Source organism: Ammospiza caudacuta, chromosome 6 (genome assembly GCF_027887145.1).
Source record: "Ammospiza caudacuta isolate bAmmCau1 chromosome 6, bAmmCau1.pri, whole genome shotgun sequence".
Taxonomy (NCBI): Eukaryota; Metazoa; Chordata; class Aves; order Passeriformes; family Passerellidae; genus Ammospiza; species Ammospiza caudacuta.
The window spans coordinates 19,065,280-19,092,737 of NC_080598.1; the positions used below are offsets into that span (position 1 = coordinate 19,065,280).

General features: G+C 42.3%; 2 protein-coding genes across 4 annotated transcripts in view; one reads left to right on the top strand and one right to left on the bottom strand.

Annotated features, from left to right (window-relative positions):
- TRPM5 (transient receptor potential cation channel subfamily M member 5) overlaps positions 1–14,953 on the top strand; it is a 35,978-nt gene extending 21,025 nt beyond the window's left edge. The window contains exons 14-24 of the mRNA XM_058806213.1: positions 143–238; positions 2,541–2,799; positions 3,954–4,072; positions 4,423–4,555; positions 6,948–7,122; positions 9,101–9,269; positions 9,970–10,148; positions 10,580–10,712; positions 12,642–12,714; positions 13,546–13,636; positions 14,670–14,953. Of these exons, the coding sequence (XP_058662196.1) occupies positions 143–238; positions 2,541–2,799; positions 3,954–4,072; positions 4,423–4,555; positions 6,948–7,122; positions 9,101–9,269; positions 9,970–10,148; positions 10,580–10,712; positions 12,642–12,714; positions 13,546–13,636; positions 14,670–14,770 (1,528 nt within the window). The 3' untranslated portion in view covers positions 14,771–14,953. The remainder of the gene's footprint in view (positions 1–142; positions 239–2,540; positions 2,800–3,953; positions 4,073–4,422; positions 4,556–6,947; positions 7,123–9,100; positions 9,270–9,969; positions 10,149–10,579; positions 10,713–12,641; positions 12,715–13,545; positions 13,637–14,669) is intronic.
- A 2,078-nt stretch (positions 14,954–17,031) lies between these two features.
- TSSC4 (tumor suppressing subtransferable candidate 4) lies at positions 17,032–21,415 on the bottom strand. 3 transcript variants are annotated; one of them, XM_058806216.1, is made up of 4 exons: positions 21,339–21,367; positions 20,783–20,909; positions 19,907–19,979; positions 17,032–18,849 (listed from the first exon to the last, which is right to left on the bottom strand). In XM_058806216.1, the coding sequence occupies exon 4, from the start codon at positions 18,759–18,761 to the stop codon at positions 17,727–17,729; it is 1,035 nt and encodes a 344-aa protein (XP_058662199.1). In that variant the 5' UTR covers positions 18,762–18,849; positions 19,907–19,979; positions 20,783–20,909; positions 21,339–21,367; the 3' UTR covers positions 17,032–17,726. The 3 variants fall into 3 exon arrangements, with proteins under 3 accessions (XP_058662199.1, XP_058662198.1, XP_058662200.1); XM_058806215.1 differs by lacking the exon at positions 19,907–19,979 and having other exon boundaries at positions 21,339–21,415; XM_058806217.1 differs by lacking the exons at positions 19,907–19,979; positions 21,339–21,367 and adding an exon at positions 21,277–21,314.
- Between the last annotated feature and the right edge of the window lie 6,043 nt (positions 21,416–27,458).

The following is a 27,458-nucleotide window of genomic DNA, read 5'->3' on the forward strand; positions in this document are numbered from 1 at the left end:
GATAAAGTTTATGCCCTATTTAATAGCTCCCAGCAGAGCAGATCCAAGATAAGTACATGCTAGCAGCTCTGTATCAATGTCAATTCAGTAGTGAAAAATGGCTAAGCACCATCTTTTAACTAATGAGTTTATTCCCTTACAGTGAGGAAAAACAATCAAAGAACGAGCCAGAGCCATTCAGAGAGCTGGACAGTTTGGATTCAGAGAGGACTCTCTTCTTCTCCAAGGAAGAAGATAGGTAAGTTTAAAATCATCAGCTAATGTAGCTTTTATGAGAACAGCCACAGAACAGGACACTTCTTGTGTATTAGTGACCATCATCCTTAGATCATCAGTTAATGCTCTAAGGAGCAGCTGAGGGGCCAAGAAAGTCATTACTCCTCAGGAAGTGCCCTTTTGATTACTGCTGTTTCTGCTCTCTAAAAGGAGTACAGGAAAATAAACAGGGATATAGCACTGCTTTAGGGAGATACCAGTTTAGTTTTTCTGAGCAGGTAAATTTCTATGAGAAATTAAGAACAAAGAACAAGGAATTTACTTGGGAATCACATAGTATTTCCTGACATTCCCATCAGCTCATGATGATTAATACCCAATGGGTTTTAGGAAGTTATCAGATTATTGAGCTGAGGACAAAGAAGGTTCTCAGCAAAACCTTGCATCACTGCATGCATTCTTACAAAGATGCACTTGCACCCATCAGTACCAGGGAATTTTACATTGAGTTAGCTTCTCACACTCTTAATTTATATTTAACAGATGAGCCCCAAGAACCTTATGAGTTAGAGGGAGCATCACATAAATGGGTAACTGAGCACAAAGGTTTTGTCAGTTGCTTGTGGTCAGTCAGATCTTTGATTCAGAACAGAATCCTCCCTATACCTCTACCACACACTTATCACCAAAACCTGGGAGACCACAAGGACTTAACTCGGGATAAGTAGACTTTTGATTGGCATAAAGTCCTCTTAATGGCTATATAGCCACTTAGCTTTTCCATGATTTAAAGAGAACTCCAGAAATGTGTGACCAGTGGTACAGGGGAAGCATCAGCAGCAGTACAAAGTCCTGGACCAAGTCAGAGTTATTAGGTTCTATTTTTACCTCTGGCATTTAACTGCTAGTATATTGGAGAAAATCATTAGTTCTTCTCTCTCCCTCCCTAACCTATAAAATAGGTGTAAAAGCATCTGCCTCTTGGGGGCTATTTGTAAGCAATATCATAAAGCACTTCCATATCATGAGTGCAGCATGGTTTGGTCATTATATTCCATGTTCCAATTGCTATTATCCTAGCAATTTATTTTAACAAAGAGGCTCTCTCCATCCCAGATCTATTTCAGCATCTTACAGTAAAGCTGCAATTATCTGTTTATGATATTAGCCTGTTACCATGGGAATATATCTCATGATGTTGTAAATTGAGAGGTCGTACAGAATCAGGCATATAGAAAAGATTGGCCACAAAGAGAACTTCTCCCTTATAACAAATGTATTTAATAATTAGCAAGATTGTCAGAGGAAATTAAAAACCAGAGACGAGTCATTGTTTATTTTCTGTGAGGTGAAATTGAAAACATACCCTAGTGTGCACATCCTTTGTTGGAGATCAAACTTCTCAGAGTAAGAATCACAAAATTAAAGGTCCAATAACATTCCTAGCTTACACAGGAGAGCATTTTACATGGAAACAAATCCTCACACAAAGATCAAATTGCTATCAAACTTGCATTTTCTGCACAGGATATTTTCCATTGCCAATAAATACCACCTCATGTTCCAAAACACAGCAAAACAGCTGTAAGTGTACAGGTCAAATTTCCCTTCAGTTACCAAAATACTTGTGTCATTGCACACCGCTCAAAGGCTACCTTAGTACATGTTTTATGAGGTCAACTCTTTTTGCTAAAAGGCTTCTATATTGTTATTTTGCAACTTACTCTAATTTAATCACATAGGGCAAGATGCCAGTTATGCAGAGCAGCGAGGTATTCTTCAGTGGGTCTATCAGATTCCAGCAGGGATAGTCAAGAAACACAGGCTTAACACGATCCCGCACTTAGAGACTGGGTCAGAAGTTCAAAGTCACAGCAACAACAAGAACTTCCACAGACAAATACTGCAAGAAATTTTAAAGCCAAAATAATTAAGAGCTGACTCACAAAAATTCATTGGCATTTTTCTTTTCTATTATTTAGATTTATAAAGGCCCATTAGCCTTCCTCCTCTCCTTGTGCATTTTCTGTCCATGCAGAACACAATGAAGCTTACAAAAGAAAATTAATACAACTACACTGTAATAATAAAAATGCTCACATAATTCTGATGTGACTTTGTTTTTCAAAAACTTCTTTTTGATTTGAAGTAATTCTGCTATGGTGATATGATTGCTCTGACTTCTACAGCCTTCCCCCTTGGCCAGCCCCAGCATCTGCCTCTTACTATTTTACAAGAAGCTTTATATAGAATAATATTGAGCCTATTCCCATGAACTAATTTTAGGAGATTGTCACCAAGCATGTATTCTTTTTGGTTTGCAGAGGAAATGACACATTGGAAAAACAGAACCCTTCTGCAAACACAGCATGGGCAACATTCGTATTTACCCGGTGGAGAAAATTCTGGAGTGCCCCTGTAACTGTGTTTATGGGGAATGTTATCATGTACTTTGCTTTTCTCTTTCTATTTACTTATGTCCTTTTACTGGACTTTAAACCACCTCCACCTCAGGGTCCATCTGTTAAAGAAATTGTGCTCTACTTCTGGGTGTTTACCCTTGTCTTGGAAGAGATCCGACAGGTGAGTAACCTGCATCACCTCAGTGCCAACACAGCAAAAGCTCCAGCAATATTTGCAATAGATTTACAATCTGTACAGCTGTACAGGCTTGGACATTTCAAGTGTCAGGTGCACAGAACAACACAGAACTTACCTTATCCTAAACATCTCCCCTCTCTCCCCCAGAGCAAGCTCTTCCTCCACCATATAAACCTACATCTCTACCGCTGTTTTTCCATCCTACTGCAGCCTTAGCCAAGTCAAGTGGGCTGCCAGCATTCAGATATTCTCTGCTTGGTAAAGTCTCTCTCTGATTTCACTCCACAGAACTAGGTCTTCCCACCACAAATAATATAAGTTGGAAGTTATAGTCTACACCTGGAAACACAGCAGACAGCTCTACATCCTTTTAGGAGATTCTTCCCTGCTGGAGACTGTTTAAAAAATCACAAGTAAATAAATTCAGATTATTTGTGGCTTTTCCTAAAATAATTTTCAACTCAAAATATTAGCAGATCTCTTTTGGGCTTGCTTTTCTTAAAAAACACCCAACCAAACAAAACCACCAACCCCCAAAAGCCCTCCTCCATTAGTCTCCTACTACTGGTTTTGGAAAGTCCTCAGTTTACAAACTGAAACAATAACAGTGGTGCAAGTGTGTTGCAACTGTGGGTTGCACAAAGCTCTTCTCTTTAGATACAAAAAAAGCAGTTAGAATCATTTACTCTGGAAGAACCAGTAGGTGTTCATTATTTAAGCAAAAGAGACAGGAAAGTTTGTCACAATTTACTTGAAATTATGCAGCAAGACCTTTAACAGAGAAGAACATGGAAAATATCTGGATCAAAGAACATTTCATTATAAACCTGTAAAACATGAAGACTGCCAGGCTAAAACCCAATTAAGCAAGCCAACTCCTTGCCTAGATAATCAAATTGCCTTCACTGACAATTCCAGCACAGAAATGCCAAATCTGTTCATGCTGTTCATAGCAGTGCCTGGAAACTGAACTCTAACTGGAAGCTGTATTGCTTTTTTCCCCCCTTATTACACTCATAATTTGTTTTTGCTCTTTGCAATGAAAGAGAAAAAGGCAACAGGTATTCTGTTAAAACTCAGGAGGAAATAGTGAAAGTGGAAAGCTATCGATACCAATGGTTATTTCTCTTTTTCAGAGTTTCTATACAGATGAAGACACAAATTTAATGAAAAAGTTCAAACTGTATGTGGAGGATAACTGGAATAAATGTGATATGGTGACCATATTCCTCTTTATAATTGGGGTAATCTGCAGGTATGTATTTGCATCAGTAGCAAGGGCTGTGTATATCAACTGACAGCTGAGTCTCATGTGCTTGAGAGGACAGGCTCTAACATTCATTTTTACAGGCTTTGAGATGTACTTCTGCAGTAGGAGCCTCTAAAACTGATATATTCAAACACATGTACTGAAAAGCTCTTCTTTTTTTGTTTTCTGAAATCCCTTTTACTGAAAGTATCTTATTTTCCATTATTTGTTAATAAGTCTTATTGAAGCCAAGAGAAAGAAAAGAGTGTTCCTGCATCTTTTGGTTATTTCTCTTCACTGCACAGATATGAGCAGTACTTGCTGAGAGTTGATATTTCATTCCATGTCTTCTGCAGGATGCTGAACTCAACTTTCCAAGCTGGCCGTACAATACTCGCCATTGATTTTATGGTGTTTACACTTAGACTTATCCATATTTTTGCAATTCACAAACAACTTGGACCAAAGATCATAATTGTGGAAAGGATGGTAAGTGTGCAGTTTGTCTCAGATAAATACTTTTGCCTTCTAAGAAATGCAGAGTAGGAAACCTTGTCTTTAGAAAGGAAATAACTTTATAATCTTTCTTTATTTGTACACTTTTAAGGCCTGTCATTTTGCATATTCCTGTATTCTATTATAGATGGAATGTTTGAAGTAGATCCTTTCACACACCTCTGCAGTGCAGTATACTGGTCCCAATTTACTGATCCTTGTATCTTACCTAATAATTTATCCTCAGATCTGGCTAACCAAGAGCAGTCTTTGCCTTACTGCTATTCCTCCTACTTGCTAAGCTGTGTGCATCCAGGGCAAAAACCTCAGGCAGATGACAGACCACGTACAGAAGGGCAGGGCTTCCAATAAATGACTTGGGGAAACAAATCATGTTTTTTTCAGCAAGTGTGGGGGAAAAAAAAATATCGGTGAAAAAGAATAGTTACAAGTTCCCTACAGGAGTTATTCTTACTTGTACTTTTTAGCTTCCTGTTACAATGAAAAAATATTAGTACTTTGTGAGCAGATGTTGGAAGATGTTGATGAAATATTTTTATTTATTACTGCTCTCCTGCAAAAAACAAGGATTACAGTCACTGTGCCTGGGTATGCATTAGTATGTTGGAAAAAGCTTTTTATTTAGGCATGTTAATCCTCCAGGTCAATTAGCTCATGCTAACTGATTAATAGAGTTCATCTAATTGTAAGTACCATTACAGAATCTACAAACACTTGATTTGTGACTCACAGCAGAACTCAGTAAAAGCTCTACAGTCTAAACAAGCCTATACATTGAATAAACATAACTACCAAGCTATTTGGATTTGTCTACAAATGCAATACCTGGAACTCTAAGATGACATTTGGTTGGACTAGCAAAAGGGTAGATGGCAAATAAATATTTGTTCTTGTTCGTTATCTAGCTTATGGCATTAGCAGACCTGTATTGTGAGAGAAGTCAGAGCTACAGCTCCTAACCCTTCCTTTGCTGCCTGCCAGGCTAAACCAGGGCCTTGAACAGTCCTACCTGTGCCCACTCTGCAGGCACCTGAAGTCCTGCAAGATAACACTGGGGTTGGGAAGATGCAAACGAGAACATAAACAGCAGCCTAGGAAAAGCCCTACCAGGGACCTTTCATCTTTGCCCTGCCCAAGCCAACACAATGCTCAGCTTTGGTATTTCAGTGTTGAATCTTACATCAAAGGAAGAAACAGTGAAGGTTACCTCAGTAAATGAAACCTGCCTGAAGGGTTCAAGGGTGTTCTAGCAAAAACATCTCCCTTACTTTAGAGAGAAGCAATCCCAGATGATCTCTTACTGTCTTTCCCCTTCATACCCTTGCTACAGATTTGCTGAAACAGGTCTGGTAATTGCTAAAATTCCAGAAAAATACTCATTTCCAGAGAGACTGCAGATTGGAAAAAATAGTTCCAGACTTGTCACCACTCTCCCATCACCATGATACCATTACAGCCCTGCAGCATTCCTAAATTTTAGATCATCCAGAAAATAAAAAAGATTAATGGAAGTCAGACATCAACTCAGTCTTGTCTGGCTTGGAGATGATGTTTCTTATCAGAACTCCAAATAACATCCTGGAGCTCTGAAATGCCTACGCTTTTGGGTAACTGTACAATCCAATAATCTAATTGAAAGGTATCTACAGTCTCTAATGAACTCTGTCAGATCAGATGGGGAGAGGATGAAGTGTTCCTCTTCCACCAGGGAAAAATTATTGCACTTGATATTCATATTAGATTTTTTTTTAAGTAAGTGTTTTAGGATTCAATTACTTCTGCTTCTGTAGAGAAACAGAATGTTTAAAAGCAGGAAGCCCCAAAAAGAATCTTTCAGATGCATCACTTAGCTTGAAAACTGAAGACAGAAGGAACCTGATCCTTTCAGCCTTCACTGCCTGCTGTATCAGTGGCTCAGTACTCATCAATGAGCATTGACTGCTACCAGGATTCTCTGCTGCAGCAGAACTCTTGTAATTCACAGGAAAGCAGTCCATGGTACTGAGATAGCTCACAGAAAATAGGCACTTAAAAGATAAAATGTGACAGTCACTTAAAAGATAAAAATGTGTTTCATTTTTAAATGTTTGATTATTGGAAAGCAAGATTTTTAGTTTAAAATGTGTCTTTATCTAAATGAGCTATCAAAGAATGCTTACTACAGGCCAAGGACAATATGGTAACAGCAAGGTCAGACAAGGAATTCTGTGCATGGAACTGTATCCTATTCCACCTCCTTTAACCTAAACAAGCTTATGAAGAAACAGAATTATTTGAGCCATATTCATACAGAAGACTACTGTTCCTTGACTATGCTATCACAGTCACTGCCCCTCCTTTTCTCCCCTCCCCCTCTGTTTTGCAGATGAAGGATGTTTTCTTCTTTCTGTTTTTCTTGAGTGTGTGGCTCATTGCCTACGGTGTGACAACTCAAGCTCTGCTCCATCCCAATGACAGCCGAGTGGAATGGATATTCAGAAGGGTTCTTTATCGTCCCTACCTTCAGATATTTGGCCAGATTCCACTAGATGAAATAGACAGTGAGGAAACTTCTTTCCCCCTAACTTGGCCATTTTTGAATGTACACTTCTGATGAGAGCATGGAGTTCCTTCCAAGTATTGCCCTTTTAAAATTTTGCTGTTTTAAAATCTCTGTCCTACAGGCCAAAGCTTACACATTACTGTCACACAAACAGTGTATTTGCAAAGAGATAATGGGCATTGTGGAGCTACATTAGAGTGTAAGGGCTGGCCCTGTTTAGATAAGCTCTCAGAAATACACAAGGACTTGCAGTTTTAAAGGCTGGCATACCTGCTTTCATTTCAATCCATTTCCTTTCAGTTTAACCTAGACCCAGATAACCCTCTGTAAACTCAAATAATAAATAACAGCACCTCCACACATTTTGGCAGTAGTTTAATGCAACAGTGTTAAAGCAGTACTGCTCTGCCCATAAGCAAACACATGTTTTAAAATAAAATTACTCCAGAGCATTTATTTACTCTGGAGATAAAGCTGCCCAAATCAAATAAAGCTAGTAATTGCTTATGTGCAGCATGGCAAAGAAAACAACATTAAAATAATCACAAGACACTGAAATAATTAGACATAGAAGTTCAAAGGCAACATTTCTAATAGGTAAGCAGGTAAAATACAGAACAGGTCACCCACCTCCCAGGGAAGCCTGCAGTAACACCACAGCATTTAGCCAGTGCTAAATCTCGCAGCAATAATGAAGTGGGAGTCAAACTTGGAGCAACATAAACTAGAACCCATAAAAGCTATACATACAAGCAAACTAGCAAGCATTCTCTCATGCTCACTGTGCTTAGTAAGAAAAAACATGTATTTGAAAAGCCAAAACACCTGAATGACACGAGAGAGGAAAGTGATTCATGTCCATTTTAAATATCTATGATGTAAGCACGTACAGCACAATCAGTCACTCTTATTTCACTTTAAAGTAATTGGAAAGAAACAAATATTTCTGGAATATAATTCAACTCATTTGCCAAAATGTCAGGCATAGCACTCCCTAGAAATGTGTTTCTTCCCACTGGAATTCCAGTGGGTGTGTCTACCTGGGTAAATAACTGGTTAAGAGTAACAGAGGAAAAAAGAACCAATTACATGGGCAAATTCCAGAAGGGATTAATTAGTCCTAGGGCCCTCTGGGGCTTATTCTGTTTAACATCTTTATGAAATATATGGAAAGGGAGAGGGGAAATGAGGAGGACAAAATTTGCTGACAAAACTACATCACTGGGTAGCAAAGACAAAAACTGACACCTAAGAGAGGCAGAGGAGCCTCATGAGTGCTGAGTCATCAAATGAAATTCAGTGTAGACAAGTATAAGCTAGTGCCCTTGGTAAAAGAAATCCCAGCTTGGTGAGCTTTGATATAACCACGTGCTCTAATGAATGTAACCAGGGGGTCATCTATAGCACCAGGGAAAAGGATTACAGGGAAAAAATAGAGGAAAAAAAGTAAATATTATTATGCTACTCTAAACTTGTGGGTTTAATTCACAGCTAGAGACAGAATACAGCACTAGGCTTCTAGTCTGATGCAGTAGAACCAGACCTTCCTAACCTCAACCTCAGATACACAAAGCAGTTTAAATTTAGAACAAGGAACCAATCCCCTTGCCAGTTTTACAGAGTTTCCTCTTCCCACCTATGTGCCAGGCATGAGGACACAAGGATGTGTGGGAACACAAAGTCAGAGGAGGTTTGATTTTGAAAATTCAAAACCAGTCTAAAAAGGATACAGCCCCTTCAATATAATCCCTTTAATGATAAACACTACCACAAAGCCAGCTGTGACAGACATCTTGCCCCTAAATGAGCCGCCAAGCTGTTGAGATCTGCAGTGTCCTAGGGCTGCAAATACCTTGCAGAACAATCCAATGTGTTTTTATGTACACAACATGATTACACTTCCACACAACCAAAGAAAGAAACACAGCATTAGGATTTGCCATAACTATTTTTTTTTCCTCCATCTTCCCTTGCAGCATCACGAACATATCCCAGGAACTGCACGTTTAACCCCCTGCAGATCCTGCAGGAGAACACTCCATCCTGCCCCAACAGCTACGCCAACTGGCTTGTCATACTCCTGCTGGTCATCTTCCTGCTGGTCACAAACGTCCTCCTCATGAACCTCCTCATTGCTATGTTCAGGCAAGAGGGATTTCACTACCTATCAGGACAGAGGCTGCAAAGCCTTAAGTGGATGTCCACATTTTCTACCTCACTGTTGGCTATTCCTTTTAAAATACACTTGTAATTTTCCTAATGAATATTACTCGGGGGTTGATAGGCAGAATCCTGTGATCAGACAGCTCTAAAGTTTTCATCATCCTTACTCTGGTCGGATGGGAGACAAGGAGAAAAGAAGCCTCTTTTACTACTAAAAATTCAATTAAACATGCACAGAAGGGTCCGAGTCTCTGGCTGTGTGGAGCCACAAATCTGCAGGTGCACAGCAGCCTTAAACTTGGCAGGCTTTACAGTGGATGATTTGCACATCAGGGAAATGCTTGTTGTCAACACAGTTAGTAATGATTCATTTGGTTGAAGAACTGATGTGGCATGTTTGCTGATCTTTCCTGAGAAAAGTAGAATTATCTTTCCTAAAAAAAAAAAAAAAAAATCAAAAATGCCAAACAAAACAAATGTATCTTTTAACATTTGAAGACTGCAACTGCAATTCTTGTAATAGCTAAGAATTCGCGTAAACTTTAGATTAAATTAACACTACTTGCTGACCTTGCTGTTCTTTTTTTAAAGTAAATACAGGACTAAATTTTGTTATATTCATCTTTAGCTTCTTGTGGTGAAAAGAGTTACATGTTTTATTCCTCCCCCCCTCAAATTACAGTTACACTTTTCAAGTTGTCCAGGGCAATACAGACATCTTCTGGAAAGTGCAGCGCTACAACCTGATTGTTGAGTACCATGGCCGGCCTGCCTTAGCACCACCATTTATCATTATCAACCACATCATTCTGGTTCTCAGAAGGCTCTTCAACAAAATGGAACACAAGAAAAAACACCTGGGTGAGTTGTTAACAAATGTGATCAAGCAACTGTAGAGCCTGACTCTCTCCAAGGACATGGTGCATACACAAAACAGAGAGCTAGATGGATTTCCTTAAGCTGAGAGTCACAATTTAGTTTTAACAAAGAGTGCCAGGAGAATACAAACAAAAAATTAAGGTTTATAATTTAAAGTATGAACACTTTCCCACAGTGCATTTCTTGATGCATCGTAGTTATTACAACAAAGGTAGCAATGTAAAATGGGTTATAGGGATTTGATTTCTGAAGATTTAACAATTTATAGGTTTAAGGAATAGTTGTTTCATTTGCTTCTGAGTTTTACCAATTATTAACCCTAAAAAGACCCCTTCCTTTAGCATAACAACTTTTCACTACTAGTATCAGAGAAAAAGGGATAAAATATAATTCTTATTTTATTTTTCCTACAGAAAGAGATCTTCCAGTGGGCCTAGATCAAAAAATCATAACATGGGAGCTGGTGCAAAAAGAACATTATCTCGTAAACCTTGAGCAAGAAAAGAAAGAAAGCAATGAAGAAAGGCTGAAGGCCACATCTAATAAGTAAGTTATTCTGACCCACAGTAAAAGTAACTTGCAAGCTGAAGAGCTTTCATTGAGTTCAGCATTGATGTTCTTGTAAAGCTTACATAAAGGGTCCAGCTGGAATGCAGTTAGGAAACACAGAGCCACGAAAAAATGTGAGGCCAGCATCACTACAATGTTAGAGTGTTTGTCACTCCTGAAGTATGTACAATTATAGACCTGCAAGTTCCAGCCAAATCTGTGGCCAAGCTCAAAGAAAATCTTATTCATGAAGAAAATGGTGGAAAACCAGTTTGTTTGCTAGACTGCAGCACACGTAATTACTTCCCCTGTAGGAATGCAACACAGACTTCTGAATGAAAGTTTAAGATACCTTGAATTAACCACAGATGCAGAAGAACAAATACTTATGCTTTTATGGCATGGGACTAAGTCTCCATTTGTATACCTCTCTATACTTCCCCACTAGGAATATCACTTGAATTGGTTTAGTCTGATAAAGTATAAGTCCTAGATTATTATTCAGAGGTTTAAACCTTTAAGTGAGATACAAAGTAGTCATATGCAGGGAGAACAGAAACATCTAAGACAGAAAAACACTCCTTTAAGAAGCTTTTAATACATATTCCAGCTGTTTTCTCTTACAATAAAACAGACTTCAAACAGAGGCACAATGGGTGTGAAAGGTACCATAATAAGAAAATTCCATGGAAATGTTCCTGTGCTGTCTGCTTTTTTTCAAAATAAACCTCCAACTCACAGAATAGCTGGAAACCAGAACAGCATACTTCCATTCTTGGAAAATACTCCTCTCCCTCTAATTCACATAGACCTTAATTCATAATAATTTAGAATGGCTATATAGGTTTAAACTTGATTCTCATAAGCAGATCACTGACAAACCCCAAGAGTGAGAGCTCAAGTTGAGAAAATGCAATAAATCTATGTGCAATTCTTTCAAACAAAGGGTACTATATCCTTATATAATAAAGATGGTACATTGTAGGTGAAGTTGCTGGAGGGGAAAAGTGAGAATTCATCTGGCTTCACAATATTTCAGGTATAGCAGAGCCAGAGAAACACTGGAAGAGATTCAGATAAACACCACTGCCCCCAGTGGTTTTTATTTTTGCTCTTAGGTGATAGTCATGTGGTTTTGAAATCTTAGGAAACCCTCAGGAATTGATTCTTTGAACTTTGGCTGCACTGAACCAATGTCAAAATGCATCAGACCCACCCAGCAGCAGGTCCCACATTGATGGGATTGGAACATTGCCTGTGAGAGGGAAACTTTGAAAGAGTAGCTGGGAGAAACCAGAGGGATTTGCCAACCCTATGAGGAATCAGATGCTAGGAATAAGGAACTGATGGGAGAACAGGTGAAGGATGCAGAAAGCATGGGGATAATTCAGCGATTTGGAGGCACCATGTGGAAGCTCCTTAAGCAATCCCTGTGGACTGCAGGGAAAAAGCGATTTGACTGTCAAGCCAGCTTCCAGAAATGAAAGTTTGCATAAATTTTAAGTGGCTGTTCTCTGTTGTGGCCTCCGTTCTCACACCAGGATCAGTTTCCATTGGGTACTGATGTTTCCAGGTAGGAAAGACAAGTGCTCAAAAGACAGAGCAGCTCCTTTCTACTGCCCTTGATTTCCACAGCAACTGAGGCTACGTGGCCCTCACCAGAAGCTGAATAGCTGCCCTGACCTGTCAGTTGTGAGTCCTTGGGCACCAGGTGCATGAGAGTGTTCCAGGGATGCTGTTCTGCCCAAAAAAATACTTCTGTGAACACCTTAAAAGGACAAAACTTTTAGGGGGCTGCAGGATATCTAAGCAGCACAGAGCTGCAGCGAAGGGCCATGGGTATAGTAAAGTTAGACATGGTTTGTGTTTTATGATTTCTTCTGAAGCCTCTCCTTTTTGCTCACGGTGTTTGCTTTGTTTCCACAGGGTGGATAATTTGTCCAAGTATTTTAGTGGATTGAAAGAACAAGAAAAACGATTTAAAGTTCTGGAAGCCCAGGTAAGTAGTATTTTCTAGGCATTTATATCAGCTTTAGAATTTCACCATCTTTCTCTCATTTAATGGTGGTTTGGCAGACCCTACTTAGGGATAAAGGGACAGAAAAACAGATCTATATTACGGTTTCACTTTCCTTATTGCTTCTTGGTGATAAATGTATGTAAAGAAAAATGTCTAAACTCCTGTAGAAAGGAGAAAAGGGAATTCAACATTTCTTGCTTTCTTTGGTAGTTCACTTGAGAGTGTTTATTTCCTCTGTTAAGGATGCTTCTGGAATGAAATGCTTCATCTCCTCCCCTCCCCCCCCCTTCTTGTCCTTCTCCTAATATTTTCTTTTTTTTTTTTAATGTCAGCTTGGAAAAGACACATTCTGTCTGATCTGACCTAATCATCTTGTACATCTAATTTTCTTAAGATACCAAGTACCAACACTCAAAAGGGAAGTGTCCAACATGCAATTATGAAATCCAAATAATAGCAGGAAATTCTGTCTCAAGCTTTTGATGACAAACTCTCACAATATAAACAAACAACATTTCTTACACAGCCTGAAAATGTTAAACCACCTGCTATGTAGCACAACTCTTATTGTTTTCTTTATCTCTGCCACTCTCCTGTATAATTCTGGCCTCGCTGAAAATTCTTTATCTTAATACTCCTGATACAGTTTCCTGCTCCCTTCTTATCCCTTTTATAGCTTCCTGAAAAAAGTCAGGCTATACAGGTCCAACAGAAACACACAAGGAATGCTTTATTAAGTTTGTGCCAGCCTGAGGTCTTGCAATATCCTCACAAAAGAGGGCAGGTATTTAATCACTACCTATTTTGTAGATTTGCTACTGTACAGCTGTTATCTCCTCCATGGCAGAAGTTTTAACCAAAACCAACCTCTCGTGCACTCAACCAGCTCCAAACTACACATGTAAGTACTGAAAACAATCATGGAAAAGTTAATTAATACAGCTGAACAATGTAGTTTAAAAATGCAAGGTGGAAAAATAAGATTGGAAAATTACCCTATAAGGAGCTTCCTAGAGGTTATGGGAATATAATCAGGGAACAGAATATTCTTAGTTCAGAATGAAAAAATTACCTTTTGTAAAATACATTTACAAGCCTTGGGCAAGGACTGTCACTCAGGGTGAGTTAGAATAATCTCACCCAGTTCAAACACGTGAACAAGTATCTATTTGCAACAGAGTATTCCCTTGGGCGTTTCTTGAGTCCATGAGATAATTCTACAGAAGTATTACAAAAGTATTTAAAATGCGTAGCAATAATCATTAAAAATCAAAACTGAGCAAGTCTCCTATTATTTTTTTAATTGACAGAATTCATTTGCCTTTAGAGCCGCACCCATTTCTGTCAGTTAAGAATCGTGTCCTGTGTCCCAGGGCTCCACTGCATGGAGTTTTAATCATTAGCGACAGGAACAAGCTAGTTCTCAGCCACTGCAGGATATCCAACACAATAAAGACTTTGGATACCCTTCTTAATGACCTATTTCAATATCAACCTAATGCTACCACACAAAACAGCCTCCAAAACCCATAAATTGAGCATATATACTACATGGAAAAAAGTAGCTGGAAAACTCAAAGTCACAACATGACAGGACCTCAAGTCACACAAATGTGAGCTAACCTCAAGCTTTATTTATTTTCTGACAGAAGTTAATATAACACTTATGTGAGTTGCTTCATTATCAGTATTCCAATAAAACAACTCCATCCCATAGCAGGCTTCCCAGACATTTTGATACTGTAACTGCATAAAAGACCAGACATTTAAACAGCTGAAAAATAACCGTGTTTATCATTTACTGAGCAAATGCAAAGTAATACAATCTACAGTGTCTTTTTTTTCAACATTTTGAAGTTTCTTAAGCAATTACTACTATGTGCCCCTTGTGCTAAGGCTTTTAAACGAGTACATGACTTTGCCAATCCTAATAGGTGTGAAGAGCGCCAACACAGAAGTGCCTTTGCCACAAAGAAGGGAAAGAGAAGAGCATGCAGATCAGTTTGAGACTGACATTGAATACATTGATAACTAAATTTTATTCTATTTCTTCACATTAAACCTTTTGTCCTACTGAACTACTGTAGAAGTAAAATCCTAATCTCTTGAAGGCCTAAGGGCAACAAGCTCCCTATGCTAAGCACTATCAGTGCCTGACATTCCTAAGGATTTCTTGGTCTTTCTCCTTCAATTTCCTGGGCTTTGTTTCCTGCGGCTCCCGAAGCACTCGATCCTTTCTCCAAAACCACTCCACAAATAGCATTAAAACTTTCTCCTCCAGGGTGACTCTACCACCTTATTTTCCAAATACCATTTGTTCTCCAGATACCACACCCTCAATTCACCATCAGTGCTGCCAAATTCCACACTTCTCTGTTCTAGGGAGTCTCCCTTTGGAAGGGCAGTCGCTTACGCACTTAGAAACAAGCTCCTTCCTTGGCCAAGACATCAAGCTTGTACTCCTGAGCTGCTTAAAAAAAGGGAAATCAAGAAAAAGTTTCCAAGGAAAGGGCTGAATACTGAAACATTACAAAACATACAGTTCCTGGAGTTCCTACAACTCTCAAACAATTGCACTCACCGGCTTCTCTTCCCACACTGGCTCCTGTGACACATTCCTTTGCTGGTATTCCTTCTAAAGGGCTCCTCACTCAACCTCAGAGAGTGGAATCACCTGGTTTTTGTTGGGCCCATGGCCCATCACAGCTGCTGCCAGTTCCCTGCTGAAAAGGAGCCTTTGCCTCCACGTATCACACCACATGGAATACCTCCTCTACATCTAAGCATCTGATTTCGTTCTACTTTTCTTTCTCTAGGGTCAGGGGAAAAAGAAATCACCTAAGAGACTTTAAAACAAGAATGTGTACCAAGAATTATCGTGCAGTCTAAGAATTTGGGCTGTTTGTGGCTTTTTCCATTACTTAAACTGGCTTGTACATTTTTAGCATATAAAAATTCACTGGCTTTATTTGAATTTTGCAAGATATACCACAAAAATATCAATACCATTCTCTAAGGGGAAATTTCCTTGGAATAATATAAACAGCATCAGAAGGGGGAAGTATTGGGCTGTGTCTGACTCTGATACAAACTTTAACTGCATTTCCTCACATGTATAATATTGTCTCTATGCAATGTAATTGTAGATTGTACAAAAGCTTTCTGTTACCAGAGGTGGAAAAAAAAAATAAATCTCAGCTCTGACAAAAATGAGCCTTTTATTACCAGATATTAATCTTGTTATGATGGCTTAATGAAACAGGCATTTGTCCAGTTTATTCAGCTGTGCCCCAGACCTGTGACTCCATTAGCAGCGATGGAATTTTGATAGTCCTACCTGTTCCTCACCCTGGGCAAGCAGAACTCATAAACCCAGTAAGTTTTGAGTAACTGAGCTGCATTTTTTTGTTAAGAAATAACAGATATCTCACAACAAGCATTCCTTGCTCTTGGTAGCAGTTTCCATTTTGAAATGGCTACTATTTTAATGTGATCAGCACACTAATTATCCACTGGAACCCAAAATCTATCCATTGGGACCTGCTGTGTGTGTCCACTCACATGCACTGGAACAACCAAGGTATTTACCAATGACCCACTAAGGAATGTGCATCCAACTGCACACTCATGAGAACATACATTCTGCTCTGAAAACTAAAAGGTGACTTTAGAAAAATGGAGCACAACTGCTCCTTTTACACTGTTTTCTGCTTCTTCTACCCAATGATGCATCAGTTCAAACACAAAGCCCAAGTGATTTGGGCCTCCCAGTTAATAACTGTTAAAATGAAGTCACCCCCTCAAACACCCTTTAGAGTTTGAGCAAGCACAATCTACCAAGACATATCACAAACTCTTAAAAATTAATCTTTCACTACACAATTGTAAATACTACTCTTGGGATTGGTTCATTTAGAATAATGACCCAAAAAATGTCAGTCCAAAGTGACCTGAACTAATTTGAGTCTCAAATCATGTAACCTTTCAAAGAATTTAATCTTTCAACCTTAGTTATTAAATTTACTAGCACTATGGAAAAAACCCACTCTATTTGACATTCCCTACAATGTGATTCATTGTATGAGATGACTCATCCTATGAGGGGATTATACATTGTAAAATGATTGAAAATGTTAAAAATGTGAGGTTTACAATCTCTAACACTTGAGGGAAAAGTTAACAAGATGGCAAAGTTAGAGTAACACTTTAAAAAGTTTTCAAGGCAGCTTAGGAATCAAATAAAATGTTTGGTAAAACTCCTGCAGCTGCATTACTCAGCGTGGTTCAGACAAGAAATCAAGTTACAACCAAAAGTTTATTGTATCACATAGAAAAAAAAGTCTCCAGTTCTGGTATAAATAGCTGATTCCCACAAATGCCCCAATCCACATATAGAATCAGTATGGAAGCAGCACCTCCTGGAAAGGACATACAAAGGTGCAGATCCTCACATCATGTAACTGGGCACTGCTGTGCTTTCACCCTCGATGGCAATGACAGAAAGATGTTTTTAAACAAAAAAGTTAAAAGGTTTTCCTCCCTGGGACAGGGCCAGAAGAAATCACATCCAGTGGAAGACTAGGTTTTATTTTCATAGTTCAAAAATCTCTACATAATGAGCTCATCACCTTGTCTCCAGGATTCCACAGGATTTGGGAACAATTCCAAAACTGGGAGTTACTAGGAAGCCCTGCAACCGTTTAGCTAACACTTCTGTTTCTTTGGATACTTCAGCTCTGGAGTATCACACTTTATTCTGCCAGGATGCAACTATCCTGTGCCCATGGAGTTCTCATAAACAAAAAGGCTGGAGGTTATTTTAGGTAGCTTAATTTCTAACAATATAAAACATTCTTGGTGGCTATGATGCAAACTGTTGGACAAAAAGCTATCATGCGGTTTTCAGACCAGAAAGGGGAAAAAAAAATAAAAAAGAGAAGGAAAAAAATGACCAAGACAAGTCCTGGGATGTCTCCAATGTGCTTCATCCTTCAGGACTCTTCTTCCTCCCCTTCATCATCTACTTTAGGTCGGAAATTTTTCCTGCTCTTCTTCTTACTGCAGTGGAATCCAACTGTTCCCAGCGATGGCTCTTCACCTGCACCACTAAGCCTTGCATCAGGTTTATGTTCTGTGTTCTGGTCCCCTTCCATCGTGCGCTCCTCCTCCTCTGCTGCCTTTCCACTGTCACTGTCTAAGTGCCCCAGCTCAACCTTATCTTCTTCCCTCAAGTCATCAGCCTTCTTAAGAGATTTTCCTTTCAGATCTGTCTTCACCTGTTTTTTATCATCCTCCCCTGTAGATGTTTTCTTTTCCAGTCCATCAACACCTCTTTTGGTTGGTTTGGTGAAGACAATCCTCCCAGCTCCACAGCTGGAAGGGTCCTGGTTGAAGGACTGGGTGTAGCTGTCTTGAGTAGCCAAGCTCTGTTGCTCCCCTCTTTTCTTCAAACCACCTAGAAATTCCATGGCCACTGCCCTGTTAGTCTTGTCACTGCACTCTGAAACTCCCTCCAGGCTGTATTTGGTCCAGCGCTCCGGGTGTGCCACGTAGTCAGGCACTGCAGGAGAGGTTCTGGGAGCCTGCACTGCTCTGGCTTGCCTTCCCATGTTTTCTGGGACCAGGTTACCTGAAACTGTGGTTGGAGGCAATGGGCGCTTGAACCTCCCATCAACAACATTATCTTCAGGCATAGAGGGCACAGACAGCTTGGCTGCCTCTTCCAGGCAATCAAAAATGCTCTGGCTACGGAGAGAGAATGTAGAACTCATGCCCTTCAGATGGAATGGCTGCACAGGAGATCTGCTGTTTGAAGAGTCAGGTGTCTCTCCTGATCTGGAATCCCCTTCATCTACAGATGGCTCCTCGGGAGATATTGTATCAACTTCTGCTTCATCCGCCAGCCCCAAGTCATCAGAGTCAGAATCGCTGAGCGACACCGTGTCTGAGGGCAGAGCTCCTTCAAAGTCTCTGCCACCATCAGCCAGTATCCCCAGAAAAGGTTCACCTGCCTCCTGCTCTCCCATCTTCAAGCTGTCACTCCACTGAGGTCTTTGATGTAGGCCCAGGAACAACTCTAAATACACTTGTCCAAATGCCCAGCAAGTTTAGTGCCTACAATACAAAGGAACATAAAAACTTAACTGTGAAATGAGAACCAAGAATGAAACCATCACTCTGTGTCATGCAAAGTAATTATAACTGCAATATAACAGTTAGCTGTGCTTTAGGGATTCCCAAGCAATTTTGCTTCAAATTAAAGCATTATTTAAGGAATGAATGCACATTAAAATTAAAGATTTACACAGGACTGAATACAAGAATATGAAGTAATTGAAAGTAACGCTACCAAATTTCTTTACAGGTAACATCAGGTCCAATTACTAAAAGATGAAGATAAAGCTCTTGAGTTAATCTGAATCCCCCAAAGCTGTCTTATTACATCTTCCAGGAGACAGCAATGAGCTCTGCATATTACACCCTGTGTTTATTCACACTGTAAACATCCACAAAACACATCCAATTTCTCACACTTTGATTTGGCCAGTACAGCCCTTACTGCACTAGCTCTGTACCTGCTGTCCCAATAGCCATCATGTTGTGCCTATCACAAAGGTCACTATCACTGATCCGTATCAGTGACAGAAAACCCACAAAAATATCAGGGCCACTGTTTCAAGTCTGCTTTAATGTGGCATAAAGTACAAGCTCCACTCCCTCCTTTGGCTTCACGCTCTCAAGTCATTGCTAGATTCCAGGAACTGGAAAACCAGCCAGCTCAAGAAATCAATCCCACTGGATTAAGAAAACTAATCACTCATGCCATGCTCACACATGGAAATGAGGAGAGACTGCAATCACAGGCCTGCAAGAGCTGGCCCTTCAGTCAGTGAATGACAGCGTGATTTGAAGCCTGACTACCAGGAGCAGCTGGAATACCTGCCAGTGCCACCTGCTTGAAGGGAACCTTGCTGAATTTAGGTGGTTGATGATGAAGCTACTACTTGCTGGGCAACTGGAAACAGAGCTGGTGCTCACACACATTTTGGTTCAGCTCACGTGACTTATGGAAACAGCTCTAACATATTATTAGAATAAGCTTGACTACCTAATTATAGGCTCTTCTGAAACGATGCAGTAAACAGACATGGAAAGTCTGTTAGTCACTCACTTTCTCTTGAGACTGAGTCAGCTTCCCCTCCTGAGGGTCAGTTAAAGCCATCAAAGATCTCAGCACTTCCACCCTAGAAAACAAACATTTCCATCATGATACTGGAAATGTAGTTTTAAAAATAATTCTGTCCCCCTGAATCATCCAAAGCTGCAAACTGGGTTCTAATTCTGACAGAAACTCATGGTGGTATAAAAATCTGTAGATATTATTGAATTTTTGGCAGAAGAACAGCACACAGCCTAATAACGCAGGCACCACTATATTTACCCAGCCTCCACATTCACACTGCCAATTTTATCCTGTAGAACAGAAGGGAGGTTTTAAAAAAAAATCAAGCTGTAATTTGCATGTGCAAAGGATTAAATAAACAGCATTAAATGCAGCTGAGAAGATACAATAATAATAGTTATGCATTGTAAACACTAAGTGCTGCTAAGTAGTAAGACCATGGGTAACACAGGCTTGTGTTCTCAAAGAAAGGTCATGTTCAAAGTTAGGGCCAGATTGTTATGAAGCACAAAACACAGAGAACCTTCTGAGGAGTGCTATGTTCCATGTCAAGTCTGGCTGTCTTTGACAGAAAGGATCTGATAGCTACTTTTGAAAACACTGCTCTCCATGTAACCATAGCAGGAAATAATCTTAAAACTGAGCCTTCTGCTCAGTTTTGCAACACATGAAAAGTAATGACAACTACTCAGAAAAGGCCTTGAATAAAGGCCTGTTTTCAGATGGCAATAGGGCCATCAGGGCCATCTCTTGTCTGAGGGCACCTACACAGAAAGGAGAAATTCTGCTCCTAAGAAAATGTTTTAGCCTTAACAAAGTTAGTGGCCAAACATGCTGGCCCTCACACACCCCAGCCTCACTCACAGGTTTGTTATGGTGACGTGACCACAGCACGACTCGGCAAGGATGTTTCTCCGGAAGGGAAGGTTCCCAGTGGGCTCCTCCATCCTGGCGCTGCTCAGACAGACTCGGTGCGTCTTCCTGCTGCCTCCTGTGAGGGGGACGGACACCTCAGTCACCACAAACCACGGCCACGGGCCCGCTCTCACGGCGCACAGAGCACCGCACCAAAGCCCACACAGTCCCTCGGGACAGGGACCCGCGCCAAGGAACAGGGAAAAGAACATAGGCCTCTGGGCACTCGCCCCGCGGAGGGCAAGGTCACGGTGCAGCCCCAGCCGCGCTGCCTCGGCCCCAGCGCCCTTCGCGGCCCGGGATGCTGCTGGATACGAACGGCCCGCTCCACACGCGGCCCTCGCTGGCCCTGCACCCCGGGCACCGCCACCCGCCCGGGCACAGAACGCAAACCGCCGGGTAAGGGACGGGAGAGGGGAAAATGGAAGGGGGAACCCCCGTACCCCGACACCGCACAGCCCCAACACCTTCCACAGCAGCCGCACGCCTTGCCCGCCTTTCGTACCTCTGCCCCTCAGCCCGCGGCTCGTCGGGACACCGAGTCCCTGCCAGGCTCCGCGGAGGGGCCACAACGGCGGCAGGACCACAACTCCCGGCGGGGAGAGCGGCGAGGAAAGGGCCGGCGCCTCCGCGCTCCGCCTCTCTCGGGGCTCCTGGGAGTTGTAGGCGGCCGCCTTGCCTCGGCGGAGGACATTTTGCGAGCCGGGGAGCAGGGCGAAGCTGTGCTGGGCGGCGGGACTACAGCTCCCAGGGCGCACCGCAGCGCCGACATTTCGCAGCCTGTGCGGGCCGTGCCCGGGGCTCGGTGCCCGGCCGGGTGAGGGGCTCGGTGCGGGGCTCCCCCGGGCACCCCCGAGAGCCGCGGTGCCGCCGCGGCGCCGCCCGGCGCCGTGAGGGGCAGGCACGGCACCGCCGCCGCCTTCCGCAGTCGCAGTCTGGGAAAAAACCCCCATGTCACAGGTTTTGTTCTCATCGGAAAAGCAGGGCTTGGCCACCACGAACTCATCCGAAGTTTTCTGTTTGTTTTGTTTCTTTTTTTTTTTTTTTTTTTCTCTTACGTGTTTATTCTCAAACCAGAAAACCCCAAGTCGCTTGAGGCATAAAACCACTATCCATCCAAATAAAAAAAAGTTTCCATTTGCCATCCCCGAAGAACATTTTTTGCGCATGTGTCAAGAAGTGGAGCTCTGTCTCAAAATGTTTTATTGGTGCTGGCCAAAGAGGCTCGATTTTTGTTTTTCCCCTTATTTCAGCAAAAAGTTCAAATTTTCAGCACAAATACATTTCCCAAGAGGCTTCAATATTCAGCTTGTTTTCCCTATGTTTAGGGAAAGGTTTGCTGTGCCAGGTGGGTTGTGCCAGACAGTGCTGTGGCTGCAGAGGCTTCACTGGCTCCCTTCGAGCTGGGCCTCACTGTGACTCACCCGTAATATAAACTGCAGCCACTTCATATGCATCCTCAGTTTTTAAATACATACTTTTGCCTGCTGGAGTGTTGCTAATTACAGTAATTTATGACACGAGGTCTGTGTTCGGAACACACTTGGCAGCAGCAATGAGGTTATTGCAAAATGTCTTCTGTCTAGCTGGAGTCATGCTGTAGTTTTAGAACAGCTCTAGAGGTGTTTCCCCATTTGGTGATCCTATTTTTATTTTTTGTTATGTGTACGCATATGGTAGTACGGTCACAGGCATCTAAATGGGTATCCAGATGGAGGGAGGAAAGGAAAACAAGAAGTAGGTGAGCAGGAATGGAAAGGAGAAGAGCAGTAAATGGGCAAACAAAAGGAAGAGTAAACCTGGGTAAAACAGGCTGCTGGTGCTGTGTAACACAGTCTAGGGTGTTGGGGAGACAGCAGGAGAGTCTCTGAGCTTAATAAGGAGCAGGCAGAAAAAAGGATGTGGAGTCATGTCCCATTTTTGTAAGAGTGGAGACAAGCAGGGTACAACAGAGCGATGCAGACAATGGCACAGTCTTGTTTTGAGCCGTGGTTCTTCGTTAGATGAGGGGCTCAAAGGAGCAGGAGAGGGCAACACCATCTCCAGTGTCCCTGTCACCTGTGGGTGTGGGTGCCTTCAGGGACAAGCCCCATGTCTCCCTTTCCAGGGGCTACAAGTTCTCACTTTTTGCCTGGATGCTGTATTGATGGCTAAGGAACCTGAATGTACCCTTTTCCTCCTTCATGGGTTTTTATTCATGAAATTAGCTCAACTGTTTAGAGCATGGTGCTAATAAAACCCAAGGCTATGGGTTTGATCACCATACAGGCCATTCACTTTAGAGTTGGACTTGATGATCTGAGTGGATCCCTTCCAGCTCAGCCTATTCTGTGACAGAATCTGTGAGAGAAGAGAAGAGAAGGAGAACTGAGGCTGAGCTGCTCATTCTCTGGTGGCTGAGGGCAAGGCAGCTTGCAGCAGTGGAAATGTTGGTGTGTTGGGACTTTCGCTATTGCTTGGCGACAGCTGAAATAAAAATAATGAGTCAGAGTCTGAAGACCAACAGATGGGAAAGTGTTTTCCCCTTGCTGGCCTGAACTGAGTGGCTTGAAGAGGGGGCTGGAAGGTGGAACTGGGCTGCAGGACAGGCCATCATCCAAATGAGCGGGCTGCATCCAGGCTCCGAAGGGCCGCTCATTTGTGGGGATGGCTCCATGTGTCTGCAGGAAGCCAGCGCGTCCCTGTGCGTGGGAGTGGCATGTGAAAATGCACAGCAGCCCCAGCCCCATCTCTGGCGCCTCCACTCCTTTCCTGCAAATAAATCTGTCTTTTGGCCCCCTCCAGTAGATGTTTCCGCTGCTCCCTGGCAGGCTCCTGCTGCTGCTCCTTCCCTCGGAGCCTGGGGCAGAGACCACTGGTCCCCCTTCCCATGGCCGTAGGAAAGCAGCAGGCCATTCCCCAACAGCCACCCAGATCCTGAAAGTCAGACAGAGCAATATGATGCATTTTTCAACATCTCCTGCATCTGGAAGGGATGTTCCTCAGATGTGGCCACATGCAGTTCTTGAGGGGAGGTGGGGTGGGAAAGGACTATTTTCCTGCAGGCAAAAAGGAGAAGCGGAGTCATGACCGCCGCAGCCTTCTCTGCTGGAAGAATGCAGTCACACCAAGCCAGACTGGTACAGCCTGAAGGAAATAAATGAGTTGTCCTCTCCCATTTGCCAGAATGAAATCCTACAAATGACCTTGAAATTCCTTGTGGGGTGGGTTTTCAGAATTCAGTGCTTGATACCACCTCTCTTCTACATTGAGTTTACCTGTTTTCCTTTGTACTTTCATTTGATCCTGCAACAGATTAGATTTATTCCAGTGCTGTTTACCATGTTGGTGCTATTTTCCCCTAAGGTAACTACATGAAATTAGTTCCTGTGGAGTGAGTTTTAATGCAGGCAGGCTATGAAGGTCTTTATCAACTCTGTTCTTCAAATAACAATGTTACTGCCAGCCTATAGAGGACCTGCAGGGAGACACCACAACCCCTTTTTTTTTGTTAGAGACATGACATGTGTGGGAGGGAAGTCCTTTATGAGCAAATTAATACTCTCTGCAATTACTCTAGTTGTTTAAAAGAAACAAAAACAGTTGGGGGTGTCTGTTCATTTTGATTTAACTACAGAATATTTGCACCAAGAAAACCCTTTTCCCAATCTTCCTGCTTTTTCCTTTTTCCTATCCCTGCCCCAAAGTGCCTGATACTAAAAAAAAAAAAGAAAACAAAAAAAAAGGCATAATGAAAGGCTGAAAAAGGTCACTGGAACCAGCTGAGTGGCCTTGAAGTTAACATTAACAAAAAAACCCCACAGAACCCTAAAACTCCCCAGATCTCTTGTTCTAACAAGACCTGTGGGAGCGCCATCAACCAACACTGAGCCTTGCATTAACAGAACGAATCCTTGCTGGAGGAAATCTCAGCAGTTTGCTTGCAGCCAGCAGGCAGAGTGTTGTGTGCATGCCATCTCTCCTGGCCCAACACCAACACCTCTCAGTAGTCAGCAAAGCTGTGTTCTGGCATGAGGGAATGCCCTAGCAAAGCAGGGCCAAGAAACACTTTTTTCAAAAAAAAGAAAAAACTAAAAGGTGTGATTAAACTGTAATTAGAAGTGTTACTTGCAACCATTGGCACTTGAGCTGGGTCATCTAAATCCAGTGAGAAACACCGGGCACACCACAGTGGTTGCACAGTTTTTATACCCTCTAATGTGTTTGCAAGTGTGAAAACAACGTGGCTTTCGGTTATGCAGGACTTTTAGCACCTGGGACGTATTTTCTTTTTGCTCCAGGTCCCTGAGCACTGAAGTGAAAACAACAGGCCACCAGAGGTCAGCTCAAGGCGTTGCCCCGAACAGCATTTCTGCATCCCATTGCTTGGGTTATGCCCTGTGCAAGGCAGTGGGATGTTCTGCACCCCATTGCTTGGGTTATGCCCTGTGCAAGACAATGTGATTCTCCCCAGGCTGAAACTGGGGAGTGGTCAGGAAAAATATGCAGCCTCTATCTAGTTCAGGTGCACAGTGTGGTACTTACAGGACTTGGAGTTCCCAGCCTGTGTGTACCACTTGCTCAAGAGCTGGTCAGGTAGGTACATGTTTCTCTCTCCCCTTCAGTACCCACTGGTGGCAGATGGTTCCTCCCTGGGGGCTGTAATTTCACTGTTGCCGACTCCCTGGTGCAGCCACAGTTCCCAGCCCTTCCACAGCCCTGATAGTGAATGAGGTTGTTGAAATGGTCACCTTTTTTCCTCCCCTACCTGGAAGGGCTGTGCTATCATGCCCAGCAAAGGAAGCAGTGGTTCAGAGCAGGAATGTGAGCACAGCCACCAACACATCCTTCATCCCTGAGCGCAGCAGGCAGAGCTGGCAGGCAGGGGAGGGTGCAGCCACATCCAGCACTGAGGGTGCTTTCCTCTGCAGAAACCTCCACCATCAACAGCTCTGGCATGAGAGCTGGTGGGATTTATTCCCTCCTGAGACAATATTGCAACTCTTGGTTACAGCTTTGACAACCTCTGATTAGGAAATGCCATGAGCCAAAAATGCATGTTAATCACAGTAGTCTTAGTACCAGACAATTAGGCTCATTGCTGCTTAGAAAACAAACAGCCCAGATGAAGCTTATGAAACAGAGACTGCCAAAGTAAAAAATACCTCCATAACTTCTCATTAGAAACACTAGGAGGTTTTAAAAAGAAAAAAACAACAGTTTGGGAGGGAGGAGGAAAAGAATTTCCACTGGAAAAAATCCTGGCATGGTCTAGTTTAGAAAAATTCATGTTTTTATTTTTAATTCCTGAAAAATCTTGCTTCACAAGAAAAATAAAAAGATTCCACAGTCACATTCCTAGGCAGTGGAATTCCACATTAAGGTCTCCAGTGACTTTCCAGGTCCTTCAGACCTCTGGAGAAAAATGTTAAAGAGAAGTGTAAGCCAGAGTTGTCTGTGCAATATGAGCACAAACAAGCTGCAAGCACTGCACCCACTCTTCCCCTCACACTCGCTTATCCCCGTGGCCTCACATGGCAGGACTGCTGTTCTCCAAGGATAACCCATATCTTCACACAACCTTAAAGGGGCCTGTTTTACCCAGTCCTCTCCCACTATCATATTCAGCTCATCTGTTTCAAGCAGATCAATGCTCGTACTCAAACCTGAAGAGCAAATAAAGGGGACTGAAGTGCAAACAAAGGGGACCTTCCCACTTGGCTAAGGAAGGTTTAAGATCCCAGCTATAACTGCAGGCTGAGGTCCCAAGGCACACACCCTGGATGCCAGATACATGCTGTGCTTTGCCAGTTAGTCTCCACTATTGTTTCTCCCCCTCAAACACCAGCCTGGGTCTGACAGTGACTCACATCAGCTTAATCCTAGCTCCAGAGGCTGGAATAATTTTATCCCCATCTGGAGCAACAATGCAGTGTCACAATCCAAACGTTTTAAGGCATGAAGCAAAGAGCATCACATTCATGGGAAACCACCTAGAGGGTCAGCTGAGGACAGTCTTCCCTGCAGCCCAAATTTTGCTTGAATACAAGAATGAGACATGCCCGTTCCCTTGGAAGACGTGGCAGAAATCAGTACGCGATGGAAGGAAACAAGATCTGACAACACATCATTAAAAATCTACTAACAAGGGGGAATTGCTTTGTTTATTTTTTTGTTTATTGTTTTTAAATATCACTTTTTTTTTTCTTTCCAGAAGTCATTATGTCCGACTCCATTAACATTCAGGTAAACAAGTGAAAGAACAACAGATGGACATGATCTCGAAGCACAGGCACAGCCACTGGGAGCAGGGCTTGCCTTTCTTTGCAGCAGCTCAACGTTGCGTTCCCTCCCTGCCCTCCCTCATCCTGCATCCCCTCCCTCTCTATACCAGCACAGGCGATGGCTGGCAGCTGCTGCAGGACATTCCTGCTTCAAACACAGTGCAAAGTCCAGGACAGGACAGAGGAAGGCAAGCAGCTGAGGGATCACAGCACCTGGCTGCCCACCTCGCTCCCAGGCAGACTTTCCCCTGATGGTGTGGAGAGGCAGGTGGGAGCAGCAGCAGTGGCATTAACAGCCCAGTCCCCATCCAGATGGCAGCACAAGACATTTTGGGCAATTTTTGGTCACTTTAGGAGGAGCC

What these genes read in the sequence shown, in the direction of transcription:
- TSSC4 (XM_058806215.1), bottom strand. Translation starts at nt 18,761, where the DNA reads ATGGGAGAGCAGGAGGCAGGTGAACCTTTTCTGGGGATACTGGCTGAT.